Consider the following 18,546-nt stretch of genomic DNA (forward strand, 5'->3'; position numbering starts at 1 on the left):
ACCCCTATATTAACAAAAATTGTGAACATAACATATTAATAGGTATTTTCTTGAGTTCCAACAAGCGAGGAAGGGTGGGGTTGGGTTCCGGCAGGAGGGGAAGGGGAGGGGTGTTTCCAGTGGGAGTTGTTTTTGACGAGGCGAAGGGAGGGGTGTTTTCGATGGGAGTTGATTCTGGCGGGGGAAAGGGAGGAGGTAGGGGCTGGTGGTTTTTTTTTCCATTTTATATAAATTTTTAGAAAAAAAATATTAATTTTTTGGACTAATCAGGGTTGACATGTGTCAAGTAACCAGTTATAACATATTGTTGACTTTTGTCGACCAATCATGACCTAATACTCCCTTCGTTTTTTTATATGTATCAGTTTGACCGGCACATTTGCCGAGATGCTACTTTGACCATTAATATATTTAATTGTGTATTAGTAAAAATTGTAACAAAATTAGTATTAAGAAACTAGACATTATGACAAATCTAACGATAAATTATATAATACCATTTATTTATTTTTTAGAGGTGAAAAAATAAAGTCAACCAGGTATGTGAATAGTGCAATTGTCAAAGGATTGCATTTAAAAAACGGAGGGAGTAGATGAAAACGTCCCTAAATTTGTGTTTATAGTTGAGACTTGAGACTAATAAAAGTAAATGACGTAAAGTTGAGATTAATATTACGAAGTACTCGGTATCAATTTTTCTAAAATTATACTTGAAGAGCGATTAGCGGATTTATGAGTACGTATCATTTATTGAATGTTTACCAAGTCTTTGAAGTCAGTTTTTTTTTTTTTTGGTGTTTCACCCGGTTCACCTTTACTTCCGGTTCACCTTTTGGGGTAATCCGGATTCGAGGATCAATTGAGTGATAAAGTTATTGAAGTCATATTGAATGTTTACCGAGTTGTTGAATTCAGTCAATTGAGTGATAAAGTTATTGAAGTCAGTTAATTGAGTGATTAGTACGAGTAATTCGGTAGTAACTTCGTAGTATCTCCGTAGTCCGTAGTATGGCTGTATGATTGTCTGGTTGAGCTTCGTGTTACAAGTTTGAACCAGAAAACACATATTTCTTTTAAAACCAAACAAAAATGGCGTAATCAGGTCAATTTTGCAATCATCATCTCTGCTTCTCCCCCACAAATTCCACCCATTTCCTAAATTCTTTCGCTTTCACTCTACAATTATTTACCCTTTTTTTCAAACTTCAAAGTTTCCAACTTTCATCAAGAATTTGCAGCTAAATCAATGGCGATTATGGCTTTCAAGACATCAACCTACTCCTCTTATGGCCGCTTACCTTTCTTTCTCTCTCCTCCTCAGGTTTCTCCTTCTCTAATTTCATAATTGGTTTCTTCATCTATATACAAAGTACTATGGTTTTGGGTTTTTAGTGAGCTTAATTTTATGGGGTTTTTGATGTTATTTACATTCAAGACTTACATTATACATTTCTTGTTTCTTTGTATTGTGGGTATGTGCTTGAATTCAAAAATTCTTTCTGGGTAATTTGAGGTAGTAACTAGGATTATGAAAGATAAGAATTGGGATTTGGGGTAGGTTGATGTTGGTTTATTATTGGATTTTAGAGCAAGGAAGATTTTTGCTGGTAATTGTATCATTGTATAAAAGCTTTAAAGTGTGGGTTTTTTTTTTTTTTTTTTTTTTCCTGTACAGAAATAAGCTATATGATGCGTTAATTTTGGAACTGTATTATGGATTTAATGATCTATGTAATTGTAATTGTCAGTTTAAGCTTAATAGGATGCATATGAGTATTCCGCTTGTGTTTCGGCCCCGAACTAGCGAGCTGTATGTATTTAGGTGGATTCATTGAAATAATTAGGAAACACTGACTTTACTATGAATTTGCACCATAGCAAGCTAACATCAAGTTGAGTTGAGTGCAATTGTTGTCTATCGAATTGATTATGTACTCGTAACTCGTAAGTTCCTCCTTGTCTGCTCATAAGAGTGGAAATTTTAAAATATATATATACATGTATTTGTTGTCTTGTGATTGAGTACTAGCTTGGAATGTAAAGTGTTCCTAGGATCAAATTTTATGATCTTGCAAACTACTCAAAGGTATGCTTGTGAAATCCACATTTGTCATGAATTACTCATTTATGACATTAAGATAAGATACAAGTAATGTTTGCTCGGGTCAACATTCATTGAGTGTATGCTGATAAAGTGGATAAAAATTTGCTCGGGTCAACATTTGAAGAGAATTTATACAAGTCATATGAGTTTACAACACTTCAATTAGTCTTTGAGAAATTTGTGCTTTGAATCTATAATATGTTAGTAAGATTTGTCTCAATTTATATTTTCATAATATTAGTTTTTTAAATAATTTTTACATATTGATTATTAAAAAATAAGTGATTGAAATTACGCATTGGCAAACGTGAAATGAGAAGCATTGCAACTAAAGAAAATAGAGGAAGAAAATGGTGGTTGTAAATGGTTTTCAAATACTTGTAAAGATACTATGCAGAGTATAAGAGCATCTTATTTTATTATATAATGTTAAATGTCATTATACTATTATAGGGATGTATGTTTTAGAATTGGTATGAAGTTATACTATGTATTTAATGAAATTGTATACTAGTATTTTATATGTACTTCTAATGAGTTTCAAAACTTTCATATATCTATTAGCAATCATAAACTGAACATTGACCTAAAATGTTGAGATCCTACCAGTCTATCCAATTGATGATTCTATGTAGGTTCATGGATTGTATGTGAATTATTGGATTTATTAACTTTGGGTTAGGTTTATCAACAATGCATTCATAGTCACCCTAAGCATGGATAACATTATTAAAAGTTCTTAAACTCATCGTGTTTTGATATCCTCTGTCTCCATTAAAGTCTGCAGTTTAGGAAAAAAGATTATAAATTTAGATAAACTTGACTTGGATAGCCATTTTGATAGAAGACTTGTGATCAGAATGATTTCTTGAAGCTATATGGGTTGTCTTTCTGTTATTTGTTCTCCTTCTGTTTTGCAATCAAATTCCACTTTCTGATTCACTATCTTGGCTGCAGTTGACTACTACATGTGTCTCCACATGGTCCAAAAAGCTCCCCTATCACCCCCGTCGCATGATAGTTTTTTCACAGTATTCACAGGCTCAAGATCTTTTTACATCACGTCTTCAGGGTACCTTTCCTTCTCTATATCTAACATGTTATCCACTTTTGCTTAGTTTTACAATCTGTCTCTTTTTGTGAATGTTGTTCACCATAAACTTATAGTTGTTTTGACGTGCTGTTATGCTTACTGTCAAACTTTGATGCCCACATTGTAATACTGTTTGATAGCATACATTATAATTCTCCTTAATTTTAACAGAGCCTTTTGAATTCTGGCTAAGGACATTGTCCAGGCCTAGAATTTAAGACGAATAAATGAAATCATCAGATTACAGGGAGCATAGATTGATTTTTTTTTTTTTTTTTGGGAGATGTGTCATATTCCAACCCCGGAGTTAAAACGGGCACTGAGTGAGAGGGAGCATTTCAATATAGACCAACTCATAGAGGGGAGGGCCGGAGGGGTGGGGGAAACAATTAAAGCAGAAGATGTATCTGCATTGGAGAAGCATAGATTTTGTGGTTGTAGTGTGTAATAAGACAGATATTTGCTGGAAGTATCATAATTAACTATGGCAGTGCTAGCAGAGCTGGAAGGTTAAAGGGGTCAGGGGATTTTTCTTAGTAGATAGAAATGGTTTCCATTTGGCTGGAACTGCGGGAGAGTGGTGGAAAACAATGAGGCCAGGTGATGGTAAAGGCAGGCAGGAGTATGGTAAAAACAAAGCCTTAGTCCCAAAATATTTTAAAAAATAGGAAAATGTTTTACATAGCCCTTAGGGCTACATATAAGCATTAAATTTACACTTGAAAATCGTAAAAAGTTAAGAAATCATCAAAATATAAACACTAATAACACTTATTTATGCGTGTTTTTGTCATGAATTTCTAATTTTATACAATTTCCAAGAGTATATTTAATGCTTATATATAGCCCTTAGGGCTACATATAACATTACCCTAAAAAATAAATATGGCATAGTGTATCAGGGGATTAATTCCCATCTAGGGTTTCTATGACTCTTACCAAATATCTCTAAGACTTCATCCCAAAACTTTAAAACCTCGTAAAGTTTTGTGAAGAAGTCTTAGAGATATTTGGTAATAAGTTTTAGAGATATTTCATTGCTTTACACGAAGGTTGTAAAGTTTTGGGAAGAGGTCTTAGAGATATTTGTCAAATATTAGTAGTAAATTTTGTTAGCACCCAGATATGAGTTTGACATATGATGCTAGGGTAAGGTAAGAATATTAGTGTTGCATTTGGTGTTTATTCCTCACATGAAGAGTCGTGTACTTGATTGCAAAAATGCAAATTGTTATGTAATTATGTTATCCTATATTTAATTATGTTTTCATGTTTTCCATATCTCTATAGAACGTATCCAAAACCTGCCAAAACTTGTTGAGGATATAGTCCAGACGTCCATAAATACCGGTCCTCGCGGAGCCTTAAGACTAGCTCAAGGAGTCCAAGCAGTTGTTGGGGTGGGTGGTGAGTGGCTAGCCGATGTCTCAAAGGTACTGTTACTGTGTGTTGTGTTCATCCTTTTTTTTTTTTTTTTTTTTAGTTTATTGTAAACCACACTTGCTCTTTATGAATTATTTTTGTCAATAATCCAGGAAACTAATGCTATTTCACTTAATGCAGTGGACAAATACATCAGGTGGTTTACCTGCCGAATTACAGCTGGGATTGGTTTCTCCCTTCTATCTGAGAAAATTGTTTGAACGCTTAGGGGCAACCTATATCAAATTGGGTCAGGTATGGCAAGGATATTACATCTGTTGGTCTGAATATTACTGGATATTCTCTCATACGTCATGTCACTCTCTATCTGCTCATTAGGATTTTTTGCTCCGTGCTGTGAGTTAGCCCTTTTCCCTAGCTATGATATTCATCTTGCTTAGTTTATCTTTTATTGTTTAGTTCATAGCGTCTGCACCTACACTGTTCCCTCCAGAGTATGTTGAGGAGTTTCAGAAGTGTTTTGATCGAGCTCCTGCAATTTCTTTTGAAGAAATCAAAGCAATATTGAATGAAGATCTAAAGAGGCCGATTGATAGTGTCTATGAATATATTGATCCAACACCCCTTGCATCAGCCTCAATTGCACAGGTTCTATTCTTATCTTCTTCTTCTGCCAGGCTAATGTGACTAAAGACAAGTAACAAAAGTACAGAATTATGTCCCCAGGTTCATGGTGCCAGGCTAAAAGGCTCTCAAGAAGATGTGGTCATAAAAGTTTTGAAACCTGGGATAGAAGATATACTAGTAGCCGATCTGAATTTTGTCTACGTTGTGGCTCGCATTTTCGAGTTTTTAAACCCTGAATTCAGCCGCACTTCACTGGTAATACATAGAGCAGTTTTCTATCATTTTGCAGCTTTCGATTCTGGTATTTGTACTTTGCTGAGTATCTTTGTTGAATGCATGAATGATTCCAATGGAAAATCACGCCGAGAAAGATCCAACTTTTTGAAAATTATATGATTCTACTCGATTCCAAAATTTATGTAACTTTTCAGCTTTTGACTTACACTTACTTGGAACATGATTGAGAAAATAATCCTATATTTTAATACAGCTAAACTATTACTTGCGATATCATCACCACAAAGTCCATGAACTCAACTTGATCATGAAATAGAATTCGTTGAAGTTGTCCTAATGATATGAGGCTTTGGCTAAATGTAGGTTGATCCTGGTAAAAGCATCATAATTTCTCCCTGTTTTCTTGTATTTAAGTTGGAGGTGCTTTAAATGCTTGCTCTTTCAGTAGTTTTTTTGCTTATAGTCTAATATTATAACAGAGAATATAATTTAATGTAAAAAAAAGAAAAAAAAAAGACAACTAAACACTCTGTGAAGCATAACAAGGTCTGGTTAATAGGTGTCTGCAAATATTTTGTGATTCTTTGACTTGATCTAATTTTTTTGGTAACCATAACGACTATATTAGACCTTTGTCAAATGACTGCATGGAAATACCTGGCTGTACCTTTCGTATACCACGTCTCAATTTCTCATGCTCCTTGTCTTTGTATGCTCTCTTCTCATATTCCTGGTCACTTGTGGAAAATATGTATGCATAATCTACAAATGTTCACGTTGTGGACTACTTAATCGAGTTTATGTTACCACGACATATTTATAGTTATAGTTGAATCATCTCTCAAAGCATCAAGGCACTAGTAACTAGACTATGTTATGATATGTAATATGAGTAGTAACTCCATGCTTCATCAAAAAATTTCGTTATATATCATGGAATTCTTCTTTCTGTAGACTGAGCTTACTGTGTACATTTCTCTCCTATCTTAGGTTGGTATAGTTAAAGATATTAGAGAATCAATGCTTGAAGAAGTTGACTTCAGTAAGGAGGCTGCAAATATTGAGGCCTTTAGAAGGTACTTGGACACTATGGGACTCACTAGGCAGGCTACAGCTCCAAGAGTATACTACCATTGTAGCACCAAACGAGTTTTGACAATGGAGAGGCTTTTTGGAGTTCCTCTTACTGACCTAGACTCCATTAATTCCCTTGTTTCTAGTCCTGAGACGAGTCTAATAACTGCTCTTAATGTCTGGTGAGATTTCTAACAATTTTAGTGAGCCCCACTTTCTGCATTTAGGATCTAAGACTATTTCTGAGACTCACTTTGTTCATGTCATTGCAGGTTTGGCAGTTTGCTTTCATGTGAATCTTTTCATGCAGATGTGCATGCTGGTAATCTGTGGCTGTTACGTGATGGCCGTATTGGATTTCTTGATTTTGGTATGCATCTTTTCTGGAGTTACCAAGTTAACTTCTACATTTTGTTACTATTCATATTGAACAAATTTTTTTTGTCCATCATTTTCCTTCAGTTGGGAGTTAATTGATGGTCAGTATGGAAATAATTTGGGTTTTCAATTGTCATTTTGTTGAAAGCTTTGGCATCTCAATCATGTATTAATAAAGTTGTTGCAGCTAGATTCGGAAAATATGAAAGAAAAGGATAAAGTGAAATAGCAGAGATAACAGAAAAAGACTACTTACACTGTCAATTCATCCTATTTTGTAAATGTACTACCACAAAGCCAGATAATTAGTCCATAAACTAAAGACTTAAAGATAAGAAACTAGGAAGCAGGGTACATTCCCTACTCTGTATTTTCATGTTCTCAATTACTGCTTCCGACCCTTTTAGTTCCTCCTTCCTCCTATTTGGAATTGGGGAGTAAATTAAGTAAAATAAATCATGATGAGTGAGAAACAATAAAATGTATTTGAATATTATAACCTTATACTAAATAGTCCCACTTTTTAAAACACACAAAAAATTAATGAAAAAGAAAAAAAAAAGTATTAATGTGGTGTTTGGGGAGAGAAAATGATAAAAATTGAAATCTGATATTGGGAAATTCAATAAGTGGAAAATGTATTAAAAAAAATAAATATATATTGTATTGAAAACAGAATAAGGAAATTATGGCACATTGTCCAAATAAATAAAGGAAAATTGAAGGGAAATTTTCTCAGTACATGGAAAATTTCGGGAAGAACTTTTTGAACCTTCCTAAAATCCTAATCAAGGAACTGGAAGAGAAAAAAGGATCGGAGGGATTAGATAACAATAATGGTATGACTTACAAAAGCATCCCAACTAATACTCTTAGAGTCTTAGATTTATGATCCAATGATCCATTGATCCACAAAGAAACTACTTCCAACTGCTACTCCTTTGATTGTGCTTGTAGAATCTTTATTTGTGACTAAATGTTATAAATTTACTTTCTATCAGATACTGTAAAAATACCTGTTTTGTTAACATTCAGTTATCACCAATGACTAAGGTACACTGCGCTAGTATCTCCTTAATGGCAGTTTGGAGGTGTGTAGATGTTCTAGTGTAATTGGAATTTATGTATGTTGTTTATATGCAAGCCTTTCCTCTCCAATTACATCAATTACTGTGTCATGCACTCTGCCTCCTTTCTGTTGATGCAAAATGCTTCTGTATGTCATATGTGTTTGTTTGCAGGTATTGTAGGCCGTATATCTCCGAAGACATGGACTGCCATGGAAGTGTTTCTTCAATCTATTGCAACAGAAGAATATGAATCAATGGCATCAGCTTTGATTGAAATGGGTGCGACTAACCAAAATGTGGATACTAATGCCTTTGCAAGAGATCTTGAAAAGATATTTTCCTCAATACAGGTCGGTAATACTAATATGTCCTCAGTTTCCGGTGGACTTTGTGGCTTCCGACATTAACTCTTGCATTTCTTGAATTGTTTAAAGTGGAAATGTGTACATTGATGAGTACCCCTACCAGGCTACCATTTGATGGTAACTGTTACACGATTCCATTTGTGGAGCCTACTTTATACTCCCCCCTGCATTTCTTTTTATGGTTTACCAACCAATCCAACCATCATCCCTGTACCCTGTTATAAAAACACAACAATGACAATTGATCTGCAAAGAATTGATATTGTGCCTTTTGTAAGAATCAAATGTAAAATTCGCAAAATCCGTAGTAATTCTATCGTTAGGTCTATGAATTGTTGGGTTCAAAATTCAATTTAGGGCTTATTAACTTTGGGGGAATGTTCAACTCCTTGCACGAGTTCATCAATAAGGGGTTATAAACTTACAATGCATCAAATTAAATTATTAACATCAATTATATCATGCCTGATTATCTCTTGATTGTGGTTTAGGGAAATAAAAATTAAGAAAAACTTCCCAAGGTAAATTACTTATAATTGGGGAAAATGTTGAATTCTCCATAACGGTCTTCAATTCAGGTTTACTGATCCTTCTTTTAAATTGGGATAAATTTGTCATTTTGCATGAAGAACATGGAGGGAAGGGGAAATTTGGGCTCCAAAATCAGAGCTTTTTGACGGATTTCCTCAATTTAACCTGGTACTAAAGTTGGTTGTTTACAAAAATAAACTTTAAAGGTGGCTTTTCACAAAAGTTGACAACTAAAAGGTAGTGTGGTACACAAAATTTCCTATTATAAAATGCTTGTTTATTACACAAACAACTTCCAGTCTTCCACAACATATTTAAGCTTATTCAATGTCCTTGTCTAGCTTTTGGCTAATTTTTTTTGGTATTATTGTGTATCCAATTCTTCTTTCTTTTGCTTTTAATTGGGAGTTATGCATGCATACTTGTGCTTTAGTGTAAAATTCTAATTACAACGGGCACAGATCTAAAAGTACATAACTGAGACTTGTAGAGCTGTAAAATATAAATTGAGTGGGTTTAGCTACCTGCTGCAAGTCTGTGGCTATGGTCTTGGATAGTTCAGCAGCCATGCTAACTTCATCAGATTCATGCATTTTTGTCCATTTCTTTATTGCAGGATTTAGATACAGAAATTGTCGTTGCAACAGCAAGAGGACCAAATACAAATGCAACTACTGTTGCTGCTAATGTGGTTGTTGATGAGAGGCAGATGAATGCACTATTTCTTGATCTAGTAAGGTTTTTTTTTTTTTTTTTTGGTGTTGTACTAGGACGAGATTCATTGTGATTTTGGGGGATCAATATGCTGGTTTTTCTTGCAATGAATGCCGACTTAGAATTGCTGACCATGTCTTATAAAGTGTTTCGGAATATTTTGACATTTCTCTCATTTAATCTGATTGTTTTTCTGCTTGTTCACTTTATTGAATGACACATTTTGCCCTTTAATCTAGTGTTATTATGATTTGAAATGCCTAAAAAACTCCTTGATGCTTTTGTGCAAATTATGGCACTTCAAGTTCTTTCACTGGAAAACTAGGTTTTCTGGCATTCAGTCATGATATGAACATTTCAAGCTATGATTCTACTAGATTTTCAACTAGAATTTCAAGCCGTGTTTAGCATCGAAAGTAATTTTTTTGTGCAAAAATCTTTAGTAGGTTATCTAGTGGATAATAACTAGCAAGTTCAAATGTTCTTTGCAGGTACGGGTGAGTGAGTCGTATGGACTAAAATTCCCTCGGGAATTCGCCCTTCTGTTGAAGCAACTTCTGTACTTTGATCGATACACTCGTTTGCTGGCTCCCAATATGAACATGCTACAAGACCAGCGAGTCACTGTTGTCTCAAATCGAAGAGCTAGCAGCAACAGAGGTAGATTCTAATAGGAAGTGTGCACTATCCTTATGTATCTCATATACTTGGATATTGTCTTCTGGCTCCCAATATGATTCTGAGCACACACTCGAGCCGCTTTTGTTCGGGTGATTTGATGAAAAAGCATATGTATATCCTGGGAAGCAATGATATGATCTGTAATAATCTGAATGAGAAATTCTTTGTTAAAATGTAAATATAAACGAAAGGGTTTCATGCATGAATAGCAACATACATATTTGAATAGCTGTGTATAATTTTTGTATAATTTTGTACTAAACAAAATATTTTAAAAATTCAATGTATAAACAAACATAGATGATAGACCTTACCTCAAAAAATAAACAAATACAGACTTTCTGTTGAAAAGTATCTTACTGTGCATTTAGTATTCACTTTAATCCACAAATTTTGTTCTCTGAAATAACTCTTTATTTTTTGAAGCCCCTTTATTTGCCTAAATGCCTCTTAAATTTAAATGAGTGTTTATTGCTTGTCTGATTGACATTAAAAAAAAGGATAATAAATAAGTTTAAAAAAAAAATAAAGAGGAAAATGAAAAATAGTGAGTTGTTTAGTTGACAAACTCATAGAATAGAAAGTGTAACCTAGACTCTATTAGAATTTGTTATATACACCCTAAGGTTAGTTTTTGTTTTTTATTTGATGATAAAATGAAAAACAATCATCAAAATGAGAACAAATATTCATGAGTGTACGGTATACCCGGGTGTATATAACAACCTCTCAGCCTCCATTAGTAACTGATTTTCCTTTAGCAGGTCTAATTTCTTATGATCAACCAAACAAAGTTTAGAAATTACATGGGAAAAACTTCTGCTGAAGTACTAATCCTCATATCCAACCAAACTACAACTTAAATGATAAACCAACCCAATTGCTACCTATATAACTTTACTATCCCATTGTTTCTCTATAGCATATCTAGATGACAAGCTCACTTAGCTTATGCCCTCATGAGCCTAAACATTATAGGTAATCACAATATCGCCTTCTTTGTGTTACATATAGCAAGAAGCCAACAAGACTTTTGTACAAAGTTTCATCATCTTGCCACATTTTCTTTTTTGCTTTAATTGGCTGATGAATTGTAATCATTTATTTGCAAACCTTTTGAGCAGGTGTTAGAACATACTTTTCTTGCAAGATAAGAATTTTCTCTTTTGTTTTTCAATCATTTCAATTTCTTCAACTCAGAAAAGATGATAGGAAATTCACAATCTTCATTAATATTAGTTTTGTGCTTCAGATGTCTTGAGATCACCATAGCTATGTAAAGGCAGACTGATTCTCTCTGATAATGTCGTCGGATAGAAGATAGAGTTGTTTATGATGGTGTTGGAGAATGGCAAAAGAACTAGATAGTTATTAACAAGAATTCCTCAATACTAAAGCATAGCTAAGAATATACATAATTATATGGTATGTTCTTAGGAGCACCCTGCGTATGAAGTATGATACCTTCAAAATCAATTTGTACTTTAACTAACATGAACATGTCCGTGATAAATTTATTAAGTATCATGTACTTAATAGTTGTTTCATCCAAATCAATCATTTTGATTATGAAAAGGGGCAATACATGCGCAGTTGCGTTCAATGCTTGATGCATTGATGCTCCCAAGTGTAGGATACACTTTGTTACCATTCTCTAGAGCTAAAATAAGGGGCTGAATTTTGCAAACTATTCTATGTGATTTCGGTCTAGCATAAATGATTAAATCGTGTCTACATTCATGAGGGTGGGAGGACAAGTCGGCATGAAGATTTGTGGACATGGATGGTGGTTTGGTGGAGATGTGGTGGGTGATGGTGGTTGAAAGTGTTGGACTGATGGAGCATGACAGAAAACGGATTGAAGGCTGGAATGATGTACTAAGATTTAGAAGGTTTTTCGTTCTTGTGTTAGTGAAGAATTAAAATTTACAGGTTTGGAACATTTGCATTTTCTGTGCAGTAAATTTTAGAATAAGCAAGATCCCTGTATTCTAAAGATCTGACCACAGCCTGAAATGGTAAATTGAGTTCACAAGATAATTACACTGAAGATAGATTCAAAAAAAAAAATTGAAATTTTCTATATATCTGAGAAAATATTTCAAACAATCAAATCAAGATGATTTATACACATCAAATATGTTACAAGGCAACTCTATGTATAGAATAGAAAATATATTCTGACCTCAACCATCTACTGTGATTACTAATAATCAGACGTGTCACGAATCTTAACAATCTCCAGAGTGCATCAGGAAAAATGAATCTGTTACGATTCGTAGCTAGCTAATTCTATGAATATTGAACGGTTTTTCTTTGTTAAAATTTCCAAACTCAGACTATCACTCTACATCATCTTCATCTTCATCTTCACGCCCAATTAATAAGTCCTGGGGTGAAGAGTAGCCCATGAGCCTATGAAGGGGTGACTTGCTCCTAGCAGGCACTTTCCAGGTTACCTTAGACTCTCTTCCTCGAGTAGTATGAGGTGCAGCATCGTCTGAATCTTCCATTCTTTCTCTACTCCTCGAGCTTCCAGGAATGACCTTTCTTTTTTCTCGACCAGAAGCTCCAAAGGTATCACGTGAAAGCAAATCTCTACCATCTGCAGAATTTAAGCTGCTCCGACCAGAATGATTCACGTGTGAAGATGCAGCTAGGTTAACATTCTTGTCAACATAAGCTTCAGAAGGAGCAATACAGCCTTCATTTTCGAGGGAAACTTCTAGTATTCTAGAGCAAGCACCACACTGCAGCTTGTTGTTTATCTTTCCTCTTCTTCTTCTGGAATGGAGAAAACCTTCAGGAAGTCGTAGAACGTTGAGGCAGAAGTAGCATGTCAGGAATGGAGCTCCACCTGCTATGGGATGATACCGTGTTTTCACTGCTTGTCGTTTCTCCCTCAGGTACAATCGCCTCATGATCTGATCTTTCTGTCTATGATCATCAGACATATACATAGTCTCATGACCCCAACCACAGGATGATTCTGACTCCACAAATCGCTGTGGACTTGATGGGTATGAGTCATATGGGTCCCACCTATTTTCCCAGGTGGGACCCATGCATACCCCTTGGTGGCAACAGACAGCAGGTGGGGGTAATTGAGCAGACCATCTTTGATCATCTGGGTACCGATGCATGTAAGGGTACCTTCCATCAAAGATCTCTCCAGAATATGGCATTCGTGGGAGGGTCCCGCTCTGAGACCAACTTTCAGATCGCCTTCTTTTGTCAATATAAGCATGGTGATACTTCGGTCTGTCATAAATTTCTCCTGATGTTTCATAGTTATAGTGCTTGGGAGTAAACTCCTTTTCCCTATAAACAGGCACTTCAGGAACTCTTCTTCTGTAAGGATGATGATGCATTTGATGGCTTAGGGGTTCATCACGTAGAGCATAACTAGAAGAGCTGCCCGTTTCAATGACCAGTTCACAACTTCTCCTGCTGTAAGGAACCCTAGGCAGGAAGCTGTCTCTATCAGGCCTAAATCTGTTGTTTCTTGGAGGAATTCCAATTTCTTCTGGTGGTCCATCTTCCTCTACCATGCTGCTTTTCAGCTTCTGATCTGATACCATCGTTGAAGAACTTCTTGCTTGAGTTTGTACTCTTGAATTTCTGTATATTTTTCTCTCTGAAAGAATATGTTCCCGTTCAGGACTATCTTCAGCACCATCATGGAATGTGGGCAATGTTCTCTCACCCATTTGTACGGGATGTACTGGGAGTTGATCATCATTTCCATCAAAGGAAGAGACACTACCATCATAAGCAGGGGACCTTTTGGTGGGAGATCTTGGAATTTCTTTCAGCAAACTCACTATTTCACCGTCTGAATAAACATCACTATCCTTGAAGTTCTTAATTTTCTTCTTTGAACTTCCTTTGGTATTGTCTAATGATTTTGTCTCGTGATGAGTATCTCTTGAAACCTTGGTAGTACCCTTCTCATGAGAAATTTTAATATCTGCAACATTTGAAGGAACAGAAACACTATGACTTCCATAGGTTTCTAAGCCATCTTCAGTCCCAGATACTAAATCAGCATTTCCTCCCTGATTAATCTCAGCTGAGAGTGAAGGTGCACTTGAAAGCTTTACATTTTCAAGTCGCTCTGCTATGCACTCTACAAAATCGTTAGGACCAGTCCCATTTCCATATTTCTTGCCTGATTTTTGTACCTCTGATTTTTCTGCCTCAAGGCATGTAATCTCATTTTCCGATACATCTTGATGAGAGAGTTTCCCAACATTGCGAACCTTTGGGATTTCTTTGGACATTTCATTATCGAAAACATTGTAATCTGTTGAGTTTTCAGAATTCAACTGCATAGGCTTCTTGAGGGCTGAAGACTCAGTTATTGAAGAAGTGTCCTGTGCAGAGCTTGCATATCCAACCTGCTTTTGTTTATGTTCATCTTCATGAGGATGTTCACCTGCAACGTGCATCGTTCTCATGTCTTTGGACACTTCGCATTCAGAAGCATCATGTTCTTCCAGATTCTTGATTGTTGGAGGCTCAATCAATGAAGAAGCCCTTTTGGCAGAGATCTCGTATCCAATCTGCTTTTGCTTAAGTTGGTCTTGGTAAGAATACTTCCGGTGCATCTTTGTGGTTTCTTCAGGCATTTGGTGATCAGAAACTTGGTACTTTGCTGGATTCTGGATGGCTGGAGACTCAATCAGGCTAGAAGCGTCTTTGGCAGAGTTCACATATCCAACCTGCTTCTGATCATGTTGATCATCCTCATCTTTCATTGAATCTCTTACCACAGCAAGTTTTTTATCACCTTTTTTTCCTACGACTTGAGAGTCTTCTGGAGTAAATGTGTCTTTGTCATGATCCACGCCTCCTATCTGCTTCTCATGGTGATCCTCAACAACAATGCCATCACCCCGTTCATCTTGACCATTGTCATCTTCTAACACTGAGTTTCCCATGTTAAGTTGCTCCAGCTCATTGTTCTCGAGGACAGTAGGATTATTATTAGCAACCTGATCCTTTGAATCCAGTAGGTCTATTTTCTTCTTCTCCATATAATCAGGCTCTTCTGACAATGCTGAATGATGGGCAGTATGTGCAGCTCCATTTTGCTCAGATTTACTGAACCTTTTGAAAGAATCCTGATACTTTCCTTCGTTTTGATCTTCCAAAACAACATGGTCCAGCTTGCTGTCTATTTCTCCGTTTTCCTTATCCTCAATGAGACTAGACTCTTGTGAGATTGCAATATGATTGACAGAACTTGCAGCTCCATTCTGCTCAGAACTTTGAATAGCTTCCCGATCCCTCCTTTCGTTATGATCCTTTAAAACATTTTGGTCCATTTTGCTGTCTGGTTGTCCATTTTTCTTGAGAAAACTAGACTCTCTAGACAATAATGTATGCGCGGAAGAATCTGCAGCTCCATTCTGCTCAGAATCACCTAATTTGTCAACTGTATCCTGATCCCTGCCTTTTTCTTGAACTGATAATTGTTCACTAGCAGAACTTGATCTTCGACTTGAACTGCTGGATTCTCCACCATTATGAGCTTGTATGATTCCATTACTCTTTTTAGAATTTTGTTCATGCGAGCTCAATGTTGTGTTTTTACGGGGATCTCTGTAGTTTTTAGCTGCATTGAAGTATGCGATGTTATAAGCTCAGGAATAAACAGAAGAACAAAGTTATTCCCACAAAATTTCATTTTGTTTGCAAGGCCGTCACAATACAAAAACGACAAAATGAAGTAACAATATGATACCTTCCAAGACAAAATTTATGCAGGGCATATAATGAAGTGAAAATTTTTATCTCTTTGACCCCTTGATTACCAAAGGATGCATGGAAGGTAAATTGAAATGACAAATACTAGCCGAGTTGTTCACAAAATGTATTACCTTTGAGAGTTGTACCGCATCCACCACAGGCATATAGAGGAACATGTTCCGGTTCAGGAAGGATGTTTGCACATCTTGGACATTTAACTAATCGAACATTTGGCTGCTGTTTGTTAGTCATGCTTTTCCTGATCAATCTGGCACCAAAGAAAAAGAGCTGAATTTAACACCCACTTTCCATTTCAAATCAATCTCAAATATGAGCCACCCTTAAAAGAAAAACCGCCTTGTAACAACATCGCTGAGCAAGACACATTCAATAGCTCAGGTGACAGTAACATGTATATAAAGGATCACACATTTCACGGTTTCTGAAAGATGCAAATGCAGATGAAATTTCAGACTCAATGTTCGATTAATCTTACAAGTAGTGCATTATGACCATACATGATCAGGGACAAGTTCTTCCATTTCATCAAACATAGTTTCTCTTAGAGCTAGGATTAACATTTCTTATAGTGCAAAGTTTAAGGCTTCAAACAAGAAATTTCAAAGAAGAATAGCTCAAAAAGAAAAAGTAGCTCATAATCTCATTTAGTTAAAAGAGGGTAGTAAAGACAGCAAATACTCCCTAGATTTCGGTGCTGCTTTTCATTAGCATGATTGCTCAAATGTATCAAATAGTGGGGTTCGTGATGCTTACTAATGTAAAGCAAATTATTAGTTGTAAACTCTAGACAATGGAAAACTAATCCAAGATTAGCTACATTAATTTCATTTTTACTAGGAAATCCTACTTTGTAATAAAAATTCTAAAACATGCACATAGATTAGACACAACAATACAAAATGATCAAAAGTACGCATTCATACCCCTATAAAATATCAGAAATGTTCATATAAACCCGTAAATGACAGTCTGACACGCGTACATATAGAAGCAAAATAGGATGAAAGACACAATAAAGATTCACAAAAATGAAATATCCAGAACTTTATGTGGATAAGTTTCAAACTTACAAATCCAAAAAATGTTAATCAAGAGAAATTTGTAATTTAGGAAATATAGAATCAGCATATTTGAATTAAAGCCAACTTTTATTTGTACTATACCATAGAAATCCCACTTTCCCTTTTTGTTATCCCTTCTTTTTTGGGGAGTTGTTGGAGTAAGGGTTGTTATTTCACAGCCTTTTTAAAGCAAAAGCAAAAATATCTACTGAACAAGTTTCAATTTTTTGGTCCCTCCATTTTAGTTTCTAACCTTGCTAATTTCACTTAATCAACTTAAACTCTGCTCCATAACTATCCCACTTTCCGTTTTCATCCGTTTCATAAATGTGCTCTAATTTAATTAGAGTAAAATTTATTTGTCAAATTATAGGGTAATGTACGAAAAATTCAACATGATTGTACCAACTTCAATCAAAAGTAAAACATCCAAAGAAAAAAAAAATTAAAAAGAAAAGAAAAGAGAATGTGCACAAATTCCGAGATAGTAAAAATAACAACTCAGCAGTGTGCATTAAATATAGGATAACCCCAGATCGAGTAGGCAAATTAATTCAATATAAAAATAAAAAATTGGTAAAAATACTCGGAATCAAAAAAACATTAATTACACTAATCGACGCATATTATTATTACGATTGAGTAATAACTCTATACCTATCAGTAATACTGTAGTAGACGCATTTACTACGCAACAAAACAAGCTTGAAGATTGAAGAAGATGAATTAACCAAGTAAAGAAATTATATTTTCAGCTCAAAAATTAAAATTACAATAGAAACAGGGGAAGTATGATTAAAATCGAACACATTATTTTGTGACTTTGAAATTAGAAGAAAAAAGAAGAAAGAAACTTACATAAAAAATTCCTCGAAGTTAAGCTGAAAGAGTCAAGAAAAAGAAAATTGTGTTCTTCTTCCTCTAAAATTCCAAATAAACCATATTTATTTCTGGGTTTTTCAGCTAACTATTAAATTTTGACCCACTCTTTAAATGAAAAATTTTCGTGGGAAATAATGAAAAAATCACCTGGGAATTTTAAATTGTTGATCTAATGTAAAACCCATTTGTTTAAATTTGTGGTTTCACACCAGCAGAAGAGTAGAAGAAACAGAGGAGGAGAGAGAAAGAGAGGGAGAGCGTTGAAAGTTGGCGGCTTGAGGAGAGAGAAAGTGAGGGAGAAATAAATGGGGAGTGGGACGTTTTGAGGCACTGACGTGTCTGTGGGTTTCCGTGGAGAGTGGATTGTGTCAATACGGAGTCGCCTAGACGCCTACGGACAACTCCGTACTTTTTACTGATAGGGTCGTTTAGTAATTATCGCAACATTTTGACTGAATTGAAATGAATATTTTTTTAAAGAAAGAAATTAGGATTTGAACTGATTGAAGTTAAACTGAACTGAAATGAAATTAAGATAAAGAGAACAGGCCCTAATCCATACACAACATTA

General features: G+C 35.3%; 2 protein-coding genes across 2 annotated transcripts; one reads left to right on the forward strand and one right to left on the reverse strand.

Annotated features, from left to right (window-relative positions):
* The first annotated feature begins 1,001 nt into the window (after positions 1–1,001).
* On the forward strand, positions 1,002–10,611 carry LOC145641614 (putative aarF domain-containing protein kinase At5g05200, chloroplastic). The gene is made up of 11 exons (XM_081692468.1): positions 1,002–1,321; positions 3,062–3,176; positions 4,488–4,630; positions 4,761–4,874; positions 5,040–5,228; positions 5,307–5,462; positions 6,435–6,700; positions 6,791–6,888; positions 8,138–8,316; positions 9,479–9,595; positions 10,068–10,611. Exons 1-11 carry the CDS (start codon positions 1,247–1,249, stop codon positions 10,245–10,247), a joined length of 1,632 nt encoding a protein of 543 aa, XP_081548594.1. The 5' UTR covers positions 1,002–1,246; the 3' UTR covers positions 10,248–10,611.
* A 1,706-nt stretch (positions 10,612–12,317) lies between these two features.
* Positions 12,318–18,252, reverse strand: LOC145641615 (uncharacterized). Its single transcript, XM_081692469.1, has 3 exons — positions 17,952–18,252; positions 16,143–16,279; positions 12,318–15,877 (listed from the first exon to the last, which is right to left on the reverse strand). The coding sequence occupies exons 2-3, from the start codon at positions 16,261–16,263 to the stop codon at positions 12,600–12,602; spliced, it is 3,399 nt and encodes a 1,132-aa protein (XP_081548595.1). The 5' UTR covers positions 16,264–16,279; positions 17,952–18,252; the 3' UTR covers positions 12,318–12,599.
* Between the last annotated feature and the right edge of the window lie 294 nt (positions 18,253–18,546).

The sequence above is a fragment of the Chenopodium album genome, chromosome 8 (assembly GCF_948465745.1).
Source record: "Chenopodium album chromosome 8, dcCheAlbu1.1, whole genome shotgun sequence".
Lineage (NCBI taxonomy): Eukaryota > Viridiplantae > Streptophyta > Magnoliopsida > Caryophyllales > Amaranthaceae > Chenopodium > Chenopodium album.